The sequence below is a fragment of the Streptopelia decaocto genome, assembly GCF_964273445.1.
Source record: "Streptopelia decaocto genome assembly, chromosome: Z".
NCBI lineage: Eukaryota > Metazoa > Chordata > Aves > Columbiformes > Columbidae > Streptopelia > Streptopelia decaocto.
Window position 1 is genome coordinate 10,257,026 of NC_138657.1, and position 15,316 is coordinate 10,272,341.

A 15,316-nucleotide genomic window follows, 5' to 3' on the forward strand; every position below is an offset into this window, starting at 1 on the left:
GTTTTCAGAACAGGAATCTCTCTACAGGGCAGGCTGCCTCTTTAAAATGTTACAGTTTAAAACCTTATAAAACTAAGTAATAACTCTAGCGTAGAAGCAATAAGCATTTGAGTTACAGGTAATACGAAAGTTCATTGAAGTCCTGACATAATTTTATGCTTTCTTCATGCTCTGTTCCACTGATATTATGGGCTTATTGTCAAGATGAGGGCTGTCAATATGTTTATTGGTACCCTGGTACAGGCTCTATGCTGTTTTTTCTCAACCGAAGAGCTAATTCTCTTAGGAAGACACTTTATTGAATCAACACTCCTGATTGTTCATCCTAAGGTGGAGTGGATGGAACCAAAGAAAAAGGACAGATAAAGGGAGATGCACATACATTATAAAAGCTACATTTTAAAAGGAGGTCAGTTTTGTTTACCACAGCTTTAGCATGCCCCCAAGATAGGCTCAGGGCTCAAGATCTGAAAAAACTCCCCACTCATACATACCGTCCATACATGCACTTAAGTGTGATCTGCACAGATGAAGTGTCTCATCGGGCAGGGAAACCCATCACATCATGGGATTGCCTTCCATGCAAGTTCCTCCCCAAAAGGTAACGAGGTGACTGCAAGCTAAAATCATGAGGCTCCAAAAACTAATACAAGCATAGCTACCAAAGGCAAAACATCAGCCTTAGCTGTTCTTTGATGCACCAAGGAATGCAAGTGCTTAAAGACATTCTTTGCCTCAGGAATGTTTTTAATTTCAAATTTAGACAATGCACATCATGGGACAGATAGACACCTGAGACAGAACAAGTAGAAATGAGATGATTTCCACGAGTCTGCAGAAGCCAAGCAGAATTTCCTTACTGACTTTGAGTTGTTTTATAGCTGTTTGTGCTACCCATGAAGAGCCACGTTTAGCATACCACAGGCACAAGAGTCAGAGTTTTGGCATTGCATCAGCAGGGTATGTTTTAAGGAGCACATGTTGTCACTTTGAAGAGCTGAGAGAAGACAAAGCCAGGATTCCATCACCTTGGGAATACATGGCTGGCCTGTGCTCGTTCAGAAAGCACAGCAAGAAAGCACCTCCTGTCATGTTTATTAATGTGGAGGTTTGGTGGGGCTCCCAGGCAGAATCCAGGTTTTATGTTCCAGGATGCCATCTTTACATGAGTCCCCTAAGTGTGGGACAGCCTGGAAACTTAAAGCCAGTTATCCATTTCTGCGCAGCAGGACTCAAACAGTACTCAAGAAAGACAGCTTGTTATACTTCTCCTAATGCCCCAAGTATTGTCTGGAAGGTAATGGATGTGGCATCATTTGACATTGCACACTAACTGTTATCTTTGCTTAAATATTAAACCTTTTAGGTGCAAAATAAAGCCTAATATCATGCCAACAAAGTAATAAATTATTTTCTTTTTAGTTTGTCATTTGCTTTCAAAGCACTTGATCTCTTTTCTAATAAAGAGCCAAGCAATCCTTTATTGAACTCTTCCAAGCATATGGCTTGGATAAGAAACATCACTCGAGTTTTGACCAGCAAGTCATGCATCTTTTGAATGTTGTGGCTAGGAAATGAAACATTTCACTACCTATTTTAATTCTGGGGAGGTGACATGCGAATAACTGAGGAGGATATACCATATCTGGATATTATGTTTGCCTGTGAGTTTGCTTTTTTGGGAAAACAAATAGTACTTTGAAAGCAAACACTATAATTTTTCCTAATTATATGTCATTTCCTAAGACTGCCAACCTTATCCACAGAGGCCAGAGACTGATGCATCTTCTCTAATTGAGCAGTAGCTTACTCCGTAAGTACTCCCTATGAAATGACTGAAACTTATTAACATGCAGCGCAGCCAAGTTTAGGTGAAGACAGGTGTCTTCATCCTTAAACATCTGGATCTTACCTCTGGTGTCCTTTTGTTAAAAGTCAGATTATATTAACCTTACATCAAGCAGTGACTTTAATTTGACTGCACAGTTACGAATCCCCTTCAGTGCTCTGGATCTGTTCTTGCAGATAACAGATCTACTCTCAGCTTCAGGAAAACCAAATATCTGGCCTGAAAAGGTCATCTGTCCTAGACTGCATGGCTTTCCAGCAGTGTCATGGCTTATGCCATGATAACACTAGTCCACCTGTACCTCCCAACTCTCATGCACCTGTCTAGGGAAGAGCAAGAGTTTACTCTGCTGTTGCAGAATTTACAAGATTTGCACTAACATGTGTGCCAAGTAGACATGCAAGGTTGAGATGGGTTCTTTCATACCAGGCACATTACCCTTTACAACAAAACTGGAGGTCAAATGTTGTGCCAATCCAGACAGTTTGGGTTAGGTCTGCCTCAATGCACTTTGACTCTTAACAACTACAATCTAATCAGGCAGATGAGCCCACTCTCAGCCTAGTCCATGGGTCTTGCTGTTGTCTTATCAAGGATTGAAATACTTCTTTAGGATCTTATGCCATAAAACCCCATTGTTTTATTTGTTTAACTCCTGAGTGAACTCTGAAAATCTTGCAATATGGCTTTTTCAGCAGCATGGAAGGAGGCTTCTCAGAATAAATTATGTGTATTTATTCCTAAATCCACTGGGTGGATGTGTACACGTCCATTCGTTTCTCCTGCACCTTCAGTGAGCTTGTCATTTTTCTCAGATGTCCAAATGCAAACCAGGTCCAAAATGTCACCCCTGAAGGAGATCATGAGGTGTGAGACGAAAACTGACAGTGATAGGTCCTCTTATATGCCGTCTATTACCTGCATCTAAATGTCAGCAGAGTATGATTGTCCCTCCTGCTCCACAGTAATGCAATCTGACACATATGAGGATTTACCCTGTTGAGCCAGACTGGTGGCTCACCACAGGGAAGAGAAGAAAAGCATTAATTGGAAGACATGATTTGCTGAAAAACGGAGATTGCTTTCCTCCCATCACCACCAGGTGCACTGGAAAGGCTCGGCCATTTACTTCAGCAGTAGTAGCCACTAATGGGCAACATCCTGACTGATGCTAAAAGTCACCAAAGGGGAAATTAGGTTTAACTAGATGTATACCACTTTTGATGTTTGGAGATGTATCCATAGCATCTTCCACATATGCATAGAATCATTTAATCATTTTGGTTGGAAAAGACTCTCAAAATCATCAAGTCCAACCATCAAACTAACACTGACACTAAAACATGTCCTGCAGAAGCTCATCTACACATATTTTAAACAACTCCAGGGATAGTGACTCCACCACTGCCCCGGAAAGCCTGTTCCAGTGCCTGACAACCCTTTCCATTAATGATTTTTTCCTAATATTGAATCTAAACCTTCCATCATGCAACTTGAGGCCATTTTCTCTCATCCTATCACTTGCTACTTCAGAAAAGAGACCAACCCCCTCCATGCTACAACTTCCTTTCAGGCAGTTGCAGACAGCGACAAGGTCTCCCCCAAGCCTCCTTTTCTCAAGATTAAACAGCCCCAGTTCCCTCAGCTGCTGTTCATCAGACTTGTGCTCCAGACCCTTCAACAGCTTCATTGCCCTTCTCTGAACTCTCTCCAGCACCTCAATGTCTTTCTTGTCATGAGGGGCCCAAAACGGAACACAGGATTCAAGGTGCGGATTCACCAGTGCCGCGTACAGGGGGACGATCCCTTCTCTAGTCCTGCTGGCCTCACTATTTCTGATACAAGCCAGGATGCATGTAGCAGTCCCAGCCATTGATACATGCAGCTGCAGGTCTAACTCCAGGTACCAGAAAGGGTGACGAAAATATGTCTCTTCTACTTTAGTGTGGGCAAGATCAGCATGACAAAGACAGGAGATAAACTTTCTCAGTTTACAGTTAAAGAAGTTGGACACAGCTCTTGCCGTTCTCTATGTTGGCTCTGCTGAGAGGGTTAGAAGCTCATTTTGATGGTACTTAGACCCATGCATGTCTTGGGGGCAAGGGATCCTCTAGGAGGATACAGTGAGATGAGCACCACAAGCTATTTGTCTCCTTCACTGTACTACAGGCATGGACTTTCAGCAGTGCTTGGCTGATGTCTTTTCTTTCTCCTAGTAGGGAATGGTTACCAGTAGCAGATAGTCTTTCTGCTACCTTCTGCTTTCTTTCTGTGGTTGAGTTTAAGATGTCATGGTTAAAAAGAATTTGCATGAGTCACTTGTGCTTCCCTTCTTTGTATCATTCAAGGAGTTCTCTGCTATTTTTAAACCCTTGTGCAATGCAATGAATTCATTGTTTGGCTGCACTTCTGCCACATACAGGAACTGAGTCTAAGCAAAGCTAGGAACCTATCTGCTCTTCTAACGACAGAACATCACACTTCTTACCTGGCATTTCCAAGTAAGAGAATGTACTCCAAGGCAAACTATTACAAGTAAGAGAAAGAAAATTCACAGTTTTTCACTTCCTCATGCCTCCCAATTCATGTCGGGGTTTATTTCCTGAAGACATTTTTTCCTCTGAAGACTTCATTGTTTCTCCCTCAATTTCATCATAAACTGTGCACTGTAAACAAGATTGCTGAGATTGGGAGCAATTTTCTAAGCAACACTGCAATCTCATTTCCTTAGAATAGCTTTTACTTTAGGGCTGGTCTATACTTAAGGTTTCATTGCAAAATATATGCAGATTATGGTTCTGAGGGCTTTTTGCTTGCTTGCTAGCAGAAATGGTGAACTTCATAGTGTTAGTAAAACTCTGGGAAAATGCTTTCACAATCTGAAACAACATTAGTTCATCACTCCTGGTCACCAGAAACTATGCTGGTAGGTAGAAATTCTTCATTAAAGAGATAAAGGACAAAGTTTAAGACCGGTATTGCATGACCTTGCAGTGAATGGCTGAAGACAGACCTGTTCTCCCAAGCTATCATCACTTCCTACCCAACTGAGGCACGCAAAAGCCATGTCAGAGTATTGCTAGCCTGGGCTAGTTCAAGTGACTCCTGAAAGTCTGACTGAGCTGAAAAGAGCTAATCCATCTCAGTGATGGAGATTTGCATTGCTTTAACTATTCCACGTACAACCACCAATGCGTGTCTCTTTAGGTGTTTCCCCAAATGGTGCCAGATTACATCTGCAACTAACGTGTGCATCTGAATTTTGGAGACTAAGCCTTCATAGTACAGATTCAGTACAGTGCTTCTCACATGGTCACAATCCAACCAGTACCCTCTGAGGAATGACACCAGCCAAGGCTACATTTCATTGTGACAAAAGTAGGTGTGACTTCCCTCCTACTAGCCCTAGTAGGGAGATTTTTGCCTTATTTGTATTTAAGTCCAAAATACATCATAGTGTGAAAGCTGGGGAAAAAAAAATCATTTGGAAGAGAAAAGCAAATTAGCAAAATTGCGCCATGAGTTCTATAACCAGTGAATAATACCGCTATCAGGTGCAGAAAACAGATAAAATGAGCTAGAGTTCTTAAGACAACTGCTATCAGAGAGACACATCACAGGAGAAGTTGCACCTACAGCACTCTCTGCAATAGGTTTTCTAAGACTGAAAATTCTATGGAAACAGAGACTAAAATATCTTCTTAACTCCTAGAGCTGAGCACTCAAAGCATGGTTAAAAGGGTAAGAGGGTTTCCTTACTATTGTTTCAAAATATAGCAATGTCATAATGCCTAAACACAGTATTTATTAAAGAAAAGTAAGTAAAAAATGAAGAATGGGTGGTCTTATTTGCCACTTAAGTTATGGCTTTGTCTTCACGCTGATATGTGACCTCTCCCAATTTGAACTCCATAGAGCCACCAAGCCATTTAGTGTTTCAATAAATAAATATGTCAGCACTCTTGCTGAAAGGTCTTTTTTCTTAGGCTGTGCCTCTTTTTTTCTCTCCCTCTCCTTCTTTGAGGATCTTATTTCTCTGAATGACTTTTTATTATTTACAGGAATAACTGGTGACAAACTCTACTTTGTAGTTTAATATGGCATCTGTCTCCTGGCTCAGCTGGGCACTGCCAAGACAGCAACATGAGGATATAATTTGGCTTTCGTTTTCAATGACAAGTCGTATGTTGCTGAAAGAAAGCAGACTGAGAAACAGCAGGAATCCCTGTGGTTCAAGTCAAGAGCAAATAGTTGCTCTAATAAAGTGCCTCCTCGGCCTCTTCAAGACCAAATGGGCCAGTTCAGTGATGATTCAAGAATTACGTGTTTGGAGCCACAAATTGCAATGTGAGCAGGGCAGGATGCACTCTGGTGAGCAACAGGCTGGCTGGTCAATCTGAGACAGCTGCAACCTCCAGTGGGCAGAGAGGGCCAAACTGGGAGCAGTAACAAGCCCTTTTGGCACATGTGTGCAACCTGTCTTGGCTCTGAAAAGGACTAAGAGTTCTCTCACAGACGAGCTGCCCGAGTGGAAGAGGATAATAAATCTTAAACTGCTCTAGCTGCCATGCAAGCAAACGTTTGACTATGCCTTAACCTTTCATGGCATGTGTAAATTACTACTATGCAAGAAATGAAGGTTTGATTTAGCACAATTAGACCACTGCAGGAGTTTTCCTGGTGAATACCTGTAAGAGCTATATCTGTCCTCTGAAGAGACAAATCTTTGCCCTAAAGGTGTTCCCTGATTCAGCTCCTCTTGTGCTACAACCTGTCCCTTTATGCACCAGTTTGTTTTGCAGGAGGCTGTAGGCTGCCAAGTTCCAGATCAATATAGCCTACCCCAGTGCTAATGGTTGTATGGTACAGGGCTTCAAGTTGTTTCCCACCAGTTTAACAACACAGCAACAGAGTCCATTTGTTGAAAACACAAGAGCATTCTGTTGCTAAAACAAATAGCAAAATTAAGACCCTAAGTCTGTGATTTCTGGGTCATTTTTGCATTTGTGAAGGATTTTCTAAGGGAGCTGTGTGCCCCTGCAGAAAGTTCACATACTTCAGTAGCTGAACTGCACCTTAAAGTTTCCTTTCTTTGTTCAGGTCGTAAAGACACAGAGCAGAAACCCAAAGGGTTTGACCGACTGAGATGGATGGAGCAAGCACGCTTGAGATGAATGTACTGCCCCAGGCCACTGCTAACTAATGCAGAGGTGCTTCCCCCGTGGTCACAGTGCTGATCACAAAGAACTGTTGTTCAGGAACAAACTGCTAAAGTCTCCCCTCACTTGTTAAGAGCAATGAGTGCATGTGCACAGCAGTTTTCCAGATCCCTCATTAGTACCTCTCTTTTTCAACTATATTCTGCACTTTCACTGCCAACTACAGCACCAGGAACTGGGCATCTGCCTCTTACACTTAAATATGATCCTTCCTGTCTTGACAACATCCATTCCTTTCTCTCTTGCCTGATGTTGCTGAGCTGAGAAGCCAATTTCCTTCTTATTATCTGCACCTTGATTTCTCTTCCAAGTCTGCATGGATACAACTCTTAAGGAAAGAGATTGTTAGCTCAGCTTCATTCCTGTTGTATTGTTCGGTCCTCTTTATTGTTAAACTCCTGTCATCCATCAAACTCTATTCAGAGTTGAAATCAACAGCAAATAAAAAGAAACAAACAAGTCAGCACAGCGCTACACAGAAGTGGAGCTAGCATGCGCAGAGATGGATGAAAAGCCACTGAGCCTCAATAGTGCTGATGGAGCTGCCCTGCAGCTGTTCTGGATGAGTTACTTCATCATTGCGGTAGAGATGATGATAGATATAAAACTTCAGCTGTGCTAATGGCAGCATGAACTGGTACTATGTGCAGCCTTTACAACATCTCCATGGATGTGTACATGCTTGTTTTGTTGTTTGTTTTTTTCTTATCTGAGGGTGACTATAAAGTGGCCACGTATTTCATGCAGATCAAGTCAGAGGTCCATGTTGTGGCAGAGATTGCCTGTCACCAAATACAGAGTGTGGAGATGAAGTCTACTCAGGCTTATGGTATCTATAGTTTTTCGAGATGTGAGGGCAATCTATCTTTTTCTCATATGTGTTAATTTCTATGCCTGGGACCTTCACTATTTTTTTTTCTAGTTAAGTGCATGCACTACTAGTGTAATGATCTCTTCTTAATCTTTGATGTGTGGCTGCATCAATGAGGAATATCACAGGTGGACTATTTAAGTCAAATGAGTGCCTACAAAGGGCTACACAGAATGATAGTTGTGGCACAGGTGTGAAATTAGGCAACCCACATCTCCATTTAGCACTCCAGTCACCAGACCGCCCTTTCTTGGAGGGCATGGGCTGCACAAATATCAGCATTTTGTCAGAGAACAGTAGTATGGTTTTTAGTGAACTCATCCCTGTTTCCTCAGCCACACTTGTGATTGGTTCAGATGTGGAGTGATTCACACCAAATGATGAGACTGCTGAGTCACAGGCAAGAGTCCTTTTGGAGGAAATAAAACCAGAAACTCTTCTGCAGGGTCACATGAAATACTTTTCACATCTTAGTGGAAATACAAATACTTAAGTATTACTACTTCTGATACTGTGGTAACATTTAGTTCAGGGAATCAGACTAAATCTAGCATGACATGACATCATGGAAATACGTACAATATAGAGCTAGAGAACTGCTCCTGTCCCTGACGCTCTCCTACTTCACAGCTACTTGCTAATGCAAGCAAAAGCATCTACACCAGGACAACATGCTGAACACTTCACACTTCCAAGTATACTTCAGAAAAAGATGCATGGGGGCCTGAGTATGAACGGATTCTTTCATGAAATGGTAAAAAAAGGCATACAAGCTGTATTTTACGTCTGTGTTTGAACAGCAGGATGGCATACAGGTATCAGTAAACAATCCGAAGCCTACTATGCTAAAAAGCTCTACAGACATATAACAAGGAAGGTACTTTTGGCCTTATATTGAAAGAAGAAAAAGAACAACACTCTAGGGGAACCCCAGCAGAGATGAATCCAAAGGAGGGATCATTCCTGTGGAAAAGTCACAGGATTAGACTTCTGGCTTTGTGTGCTTCTTCAGAGTGCTGAGGGCACAACAATTAAAAAGGTCCCAATCTTGTTATTATGCACTTCCATTGATTTTAATGCAGTCTTTAAGCCTTCTTGGGGGCTACTTCTTGGTTCTGTAGACACCATAGCTCAGCATGTGGGAAGAGCAGTCAGCTCCAAAAACCTGTGCTGGAAAATCTAAAAGGCACCTACAAGATTTTGGCACATTATTTGCACTAACAGTTTTTAATATTCTTCCCCCAGAGCAAAAGATGTCTATCTGAGGCTGCCAAAACACAGGGAAAACCCATCAGCCAATATTGTTAGAAAGATACAGTCGGTGCCTCCACTTATCCATAGGCAGACTACAGCTCAAGCTGGCATTGACAGCATGTGCCACTGTCTGCTGGAGCAACAAATAAAAAAAATACATCTCTGATGCACAGATCCTTTTGCACAAGTAATCATAACACAACTGCGGAGTATACACAGACAGTAGTGCTTTGAAGAGCCACACTCAAGATTATAGAGTGAAGTAGCAGCAGAGGGCATGAATAACTGTCCTTGTATGGACCAAAGACTAGAGAGCCATTTCAAGCTGTATTACATGAGCTGTATTTGAAATTGAGTAGGTGAACACCGTACTGTGATAGTACAAGGAACATTCTTCAATGTATTTCAGTGCAAAAGTGCATATTCACCACTGCTGCTGGAGATGATACATAAATCCTTATGCATCCTATCCTGTATAGAGGAGATCATATAACTTCTCTAATTTAATTTTGCAGTTTATAAAATATTCACTAAATTAATCTGGCTCTAATCCATCCTTATTCATTGTAATTATTGGCTTTGCCATGGACATTCCAAAAGTCATCAAACAGCTGTCTGTGGCTTCCTATGCTTAAGTAAGATTGTCCCTGGAGGTGATGTGTTCTCACTTTCTTCAAGGTTTAAGATTGATGCAGAAATAAAACTGCAGAGGTTCTTCTTCCAGACAGGACTGAGAGGCTACCCACAACATGTCCTGCGAGCTGCGCCTGTAACTTGGGCTCACCCCACCAGCAGTGGTGACTCCTGGCTGACGAACAGTGTGCACTAGGAGATGCTCTCAGTTAGGGTCCTACATGTTCTTAGTTACCCTTCTCTTGGGATGCACAGAAGTGCTGAAGTGTCCTCTGGCTTTTCCCCAAGATGGGATGAGTTCACCCCAGGGACAGTGTGAGCAGGGGCACACATTCAGCACAGCAACACAGGTGAACACAGAGCAACCAGCATCTGGGGGGCTCCCTGGGGTGGCAAGGCTGGACCTGCCATCCAGGGCCATCCCACCACCTCATGAGGGACCAGAACAGCCCCAACACCGGCACTTGACGTGGTGCTAGGGATGGGGATGGCTGCTGCAGGGGCTGAAGTTGAATATGTCCTTCTTGAGCCATGGCGTGCTGTATCAACCCACAAAACACTTGCTGAGTTTTCTCCCAGCAGTGGCTGCCTCTCCACAGCACGCAGAGCTGTCTACAGCTGGCAAAGACATTTTTCGGTCATTGTTTTTTTTACCCTTTCTATTTTCCTCAACAACACTGATAAGAAACCAGGCTGGTGACAGAAAGTGGCTGGTAGGATGGATCCAAGCAAAGCAAAGCAGCCTCTCAGGCATGCATATCCTCCCATGGGCAATAAAATGTCTTTCATTTTGTAGGTGCAGGAGGATTGGATGTGCTGCTGAGGGACCTGTCAGGACCGTTCTCCTGTGAAAGTCACGAAGCCAAGGAGGGTGCAGGGGTAAGTCTCCTCCCACCATGTCCTTGTGGGAAGCACAGAGATCTGCACGGCACTCAAACATAATGGTGCTCGGTGAGATGGGCCCCATCTTCAGCTGCGAGGAGGTTGTCATGGTGGGAGCAGACCCCATTGGTGTAAATTGCATTTGCTTGGCTACCACAGGGTCTCCTCCTCAATGTTTTAAAACCCGGTGCAACAGCTGGGATTAGAAAGACCTTTAATACAGTCACATTTCTTGAGAGTTTTTGTTAAATAATCCTTGCACTGCAAGATGGTCTCAAACCAATGGTCAGTTTTTTCCTCACCATCAGCAAATCCCCCACATGTCTTCCCTTGCATCTTTTCTTCTCAGACCCCTCTGTGGTTACCCCACCTCCTTTCATCAGCATGAGGAGGGCAAGCGTCTGAGAAGCGTTGCCCTCACCCAGTGTGGTTGGGTGGCACGTGGAAACACACTATTTTGCTGGAAAGGGCGTGATGGGGATATTCCTTCTTCTTCGTCATTCTCAGTGGGATCGTGTGCAGTCATAACTTTTTAACAGCAGCAAGGGAATTTGTCTATAAGGTGTTGGGAGTGGAAAGGGACCAAGTGGGCAAGTGAATTCCTGCAGCGCCAAGATGTTCATCTTCAGGGCTATTGACACTGCTGAGCATGTATACCTAAAGACAAAACCAACCGTGTTAAAAACTGAAGAAAAAACCAACAATTTTTATCGTAAATTTGACTTATAAATAAAGATGTAAAGTTGGATACACGTAGCCCATATTCATTACTAAATTTAATTTAATATTTTACTTTTATTTAAATTAAAATAATCGAGACTATTAAACTGGTTCAGATGAAATGGATGAAGCAGATTTCAGACTTCTGCTATAAAAGCAGAGGAGTTTTGTTCTTAAATTACAGGTAGTTAAATTTAAGCCAATAACTAACTCTTTCATTTAGAAAAGCATTTAAAGATAAAAATGCAGCAAGTTCGTATCTTCTTCTGGTCTATGAGTAAAAACTGGTGTGAGAAGCTCAGACCAGGCAGCTTTAAGAGGCCATGGTGTATAATTAGTTAAAGTCAGCATCTGCAAAGAAATTTTTTTTTAATGAGGAAAATGTAAATGAAAACATTTTCTTAGATTTTTGATATAATATTTACTAGTTCCATTTATCATTTTAAAAAAACACATTGATTATTTTCTCAAAATCCAGGTTTCCTGCAGTTTTTATTTAAGTGCTAACAAAATCCAAAAGGGGCCGGACTGACCTGATGTTTTAAAAACAAAACAAAACCTGCTAAGAAAAAACAAATATGAATCTGACTGCATGCCGTTAACAATTTAGAATGAACAATATAGCACAGAATTCCATACTCTTGGCTGTCAAAAACAATGACCAAATTTTAGGTGGAATCCACATAAAGTAGCAAATCAACATGTACTCAGGGGTATTAGTCAGTGATAACCCACCTTTCTTTAGGGAAATAATTTACAGCACAAACAACAAAAGTAAGGTTCAAATTGATAACGCAAAGCTGTCAAAATGAAACTTCCATGTTGCAGCTGAAGCAGATATTGGGATCACTCTGGCTGCAGCTGGAGCATGGACTCGCATAGGCATTCTCGGTGTTCCTCACTGGCTGCGGTCAGTGCTCTGCTCTGCTCTGCGTGGTATCGCTCCATGGCAGCTCATGTATCACAAGCAGGTCCTGTAGGGCTGCTGGGAAAGCTCTGAGCTGGAGTTTAATCAGTTCCTAACTTTGTCTGGCTTAAGTTAAGGACATACATAGGAAGAGGGGAAAAAATTTTCAATGACTGCAAAATGCAATTTGTTTTCATAACACAGTGCTTGCAATGCTTGGAAGTCTAACACTATGTAGAGCAAAATCTGACTTAGCACTGTTTTATCCTTGGTTTTAAAAAATAGGTTGGCTTGTTTGTTTTTAATAATGACCCCCCTGCTGAAGGAGGAGGTTTAATGACAGAACTTTGTAAGAGGGAGGCTGACTCAGTGCTGCCACTGACGCAGTGTAAGCAGAATCAGCAAAATACTAGCACGGGAAAGTCAATAAAGTCCATGAGAGTATCCTCACCAGCATGGAAGAAAATTAACTTGGTCATAGCAAACTATAAAACTCTGAAATTTTCTTTAATAACTTGCTAACAATCTGTGGAATGGAGAAACCTGGTGTTTGAGGCAAAAACTATATGGAGCAGCTGGATATAAACTCTTCTGAGCTTGCATTGTCTGAGACAAACCCAAAACAACTGTCCTTTCTATCACTAGTCAAATGAGCGACGTTATTTTCATATAAGAAAACCACCAATTTTAAACTAACTCTGAAAAGAGTCTATGCAGACCTACTGGCAATATTTTTTTATGACACCAAGAGAAATAGAAATCAGGAAATAGAAATTCGCATATCTCTGGTATTTTCAACAGCCTACTCACTCCAAGTGGAGACCTGGGACATCATGAAGTTCCCTTCAACTTTAACAAACTATTAACACAGAAGCAAGAAAGCCCTCCTCGGTCCAGACTGTGCTCTTGACTATATAGTTTAAGTCAATGGTAACTGCACAGGTTTCAATAAAGCATAGAAAACTCTTATATTTAATAGGTAAGGACATTCACAACTAGTGAAGTCAAGATGTGGATCAGTAAACAAGTGTTGCACTTGATGCTAGTCATGAAGCAAAGTAATACTCTCCCTTACAAGAAAGGAAAAATATGGTCCCCAAAAAGAGATGCCCCATATAATGTGCTCAGAACTGGCCAAGCTGGACCTGTTGTTGAACAAGTTGAAGTTTATGAATGATACTTGAGCTTCTTATGCTTCTTCCTTCTTTTCCAAATAGCAAAACGTTGCCTCTTCACTGTTGTGTTTAAAATACATCCTGTTATTCCTTCAGCACTTTCTGGAGTGCAGATTCAGAATATCATGTGCTCTTTTACTGAGCCTTTTTTGCAGCTTTTGCTCAAAAAGGAGAATGTATATGTGTGGGGGACAGTAGCATAAACTGCAGCTGTTTTTCTTTATTTTTCCACCATCATTACTGCTGACTGGTAACAAGGAAGAAGACATACGTATGCACCACTTGGAATCTCTGCAACAGTGCTGTACAGGGGCCTGGGAGATTATCTTGTTGAACAACTCCTAATTTCAACATAAAAGGATCAGCAGTAGGCTGAAAGAGTTTGTCTTGCAGAGAAAAGGATGCTGCTATTTTACTGGAATATTTAGCAGAGATATAGAACTTCAGTTTGTTCTTTCATTGGTTTTATGAAAGCTCGTATCACCAAAGAACCTAAAGTGAGCCCAGGAAACTCTGGAAAGATTAATTAATTTCACCGGACAGCTGCTTAAAACAAAACAAAACAAAACAAACAAACATGCAAACAAAAACACCACCACCAAAAAACCACACCACACAGGTCCAGGATGCAACCCCTTTCCTTCATCCTTCCTCTCGATCCACTGCCATAAATGTATTGTGCCCAAAAACTTAACAGATAATTGAAAATGACAGAGGCATTAATAGTTCTGGTATTCTGGAACAGTTTAAAAAAGAGATGCTCCTTCTGCACAGTGTGTGTATCTGAGGCGTGTGAGGTCAGACAGCAGAAGTCCCTGGTCACCTTTCAAAGTCTAAGCCTGTATGGCTTCATATCTCCTCCTCCTTGACCCTTCAGGTAGTTTAAGTTGTATCTTGATGCCATGTCAGCCATGGAGGTGTGCTGCTGAAATTGAGAGGTATTTATGCAGGGAAAATCCAAGCCAAGTTACAAACCAGCTTCAGGGAGTGAAATAGTTTATTTTCTGCAGCTGATGCTTCGTCAGTTGGCTTCTGCCAGCTCTTATCACTGTTTTTCCCAGGTTATGCTCTCCATCCCTGGTCATTGCCATGGCCCGCTTTATGCAGAAGATAGAAGAGCTGGGCTGGGTAACAGAGAGGAGGATCTATCTGAGTTATTGAACTGCAGGTCACAGCACACAGCTACGAGTTCATTTTCAATTATGGCCTCTGTTAATTGCTTTCAAGTATGTCTTCATATCATGACCGAGGCAGGCAACGTTGGTCAGGGAAGCCAGAGGCTCGTCAGTCATTGAAAGTGATCAGAGCCATTATGTTTGACCTCTGGCGCTGTGATTTTATTTGTGTGGCTCTGCATGGGAACTGTAAAAGCAAAGTAACAAGACTGTCAGGCTATGGTGCCTGTGTGAAAACATGCCCACCTGCCTTCATCTCCAAAGACAAACAAGATGGCCTGATCCAGCAATATGTAAGTCAGACATTAAAATGCACAGCAGTTTCGTAATGCAGAGCTGGATTTCCATAAAGAATACTGTGGATTTTTAATTAGCCAGCCTATAATCAGCTTGTCATATCACCTCATTACAATTTCAATTTGCATGATTTCACTTCTGCTGATCGGAAAATGCTGTTAAGCTAAGACCTTGGCTTACTGCTGGGAGAGTCAGTCCTTCAGGTTGGCCACAGGTTTAGTCATTGGGCCTGTCCCCTTTCTAATTCAAGAAAGAAACATATCTTCAGGAAACTGTCATATTCTTTGATGGGAAAATCTATTATTTGACTATTATCCACTTGTTTCTGACTTTC

At 41.9% G+C, this 15,316-nt stretch overlaps 1 protein-coding gene across 3 annotated transcripts in view; it reads left to right on the plus strand.

The window, feature by feature from the left end:
* The window catches only part of PALM2AKAP2 (PALM2 and AKAP2 fusion), a 267,247-nt gene that overhangs the window by 146,383 nt on the left and 105,548 nt on the right, over positions 1–15,316 (plus strand). For all 3 annotated transcript variants that reach the window (XM_082074261.1, XM_082074262.1, XM_082074263.1), the window contains one exon: positions 10,623–10,705. In XM_082074261.1, coding sequence (XP_081930387.1) covers positions 10,623–10,705 — 83 coding nt within the window. The remainder of the gene's footprint in view (positions 1–10,622; positions 10,706–15,316) is intronic.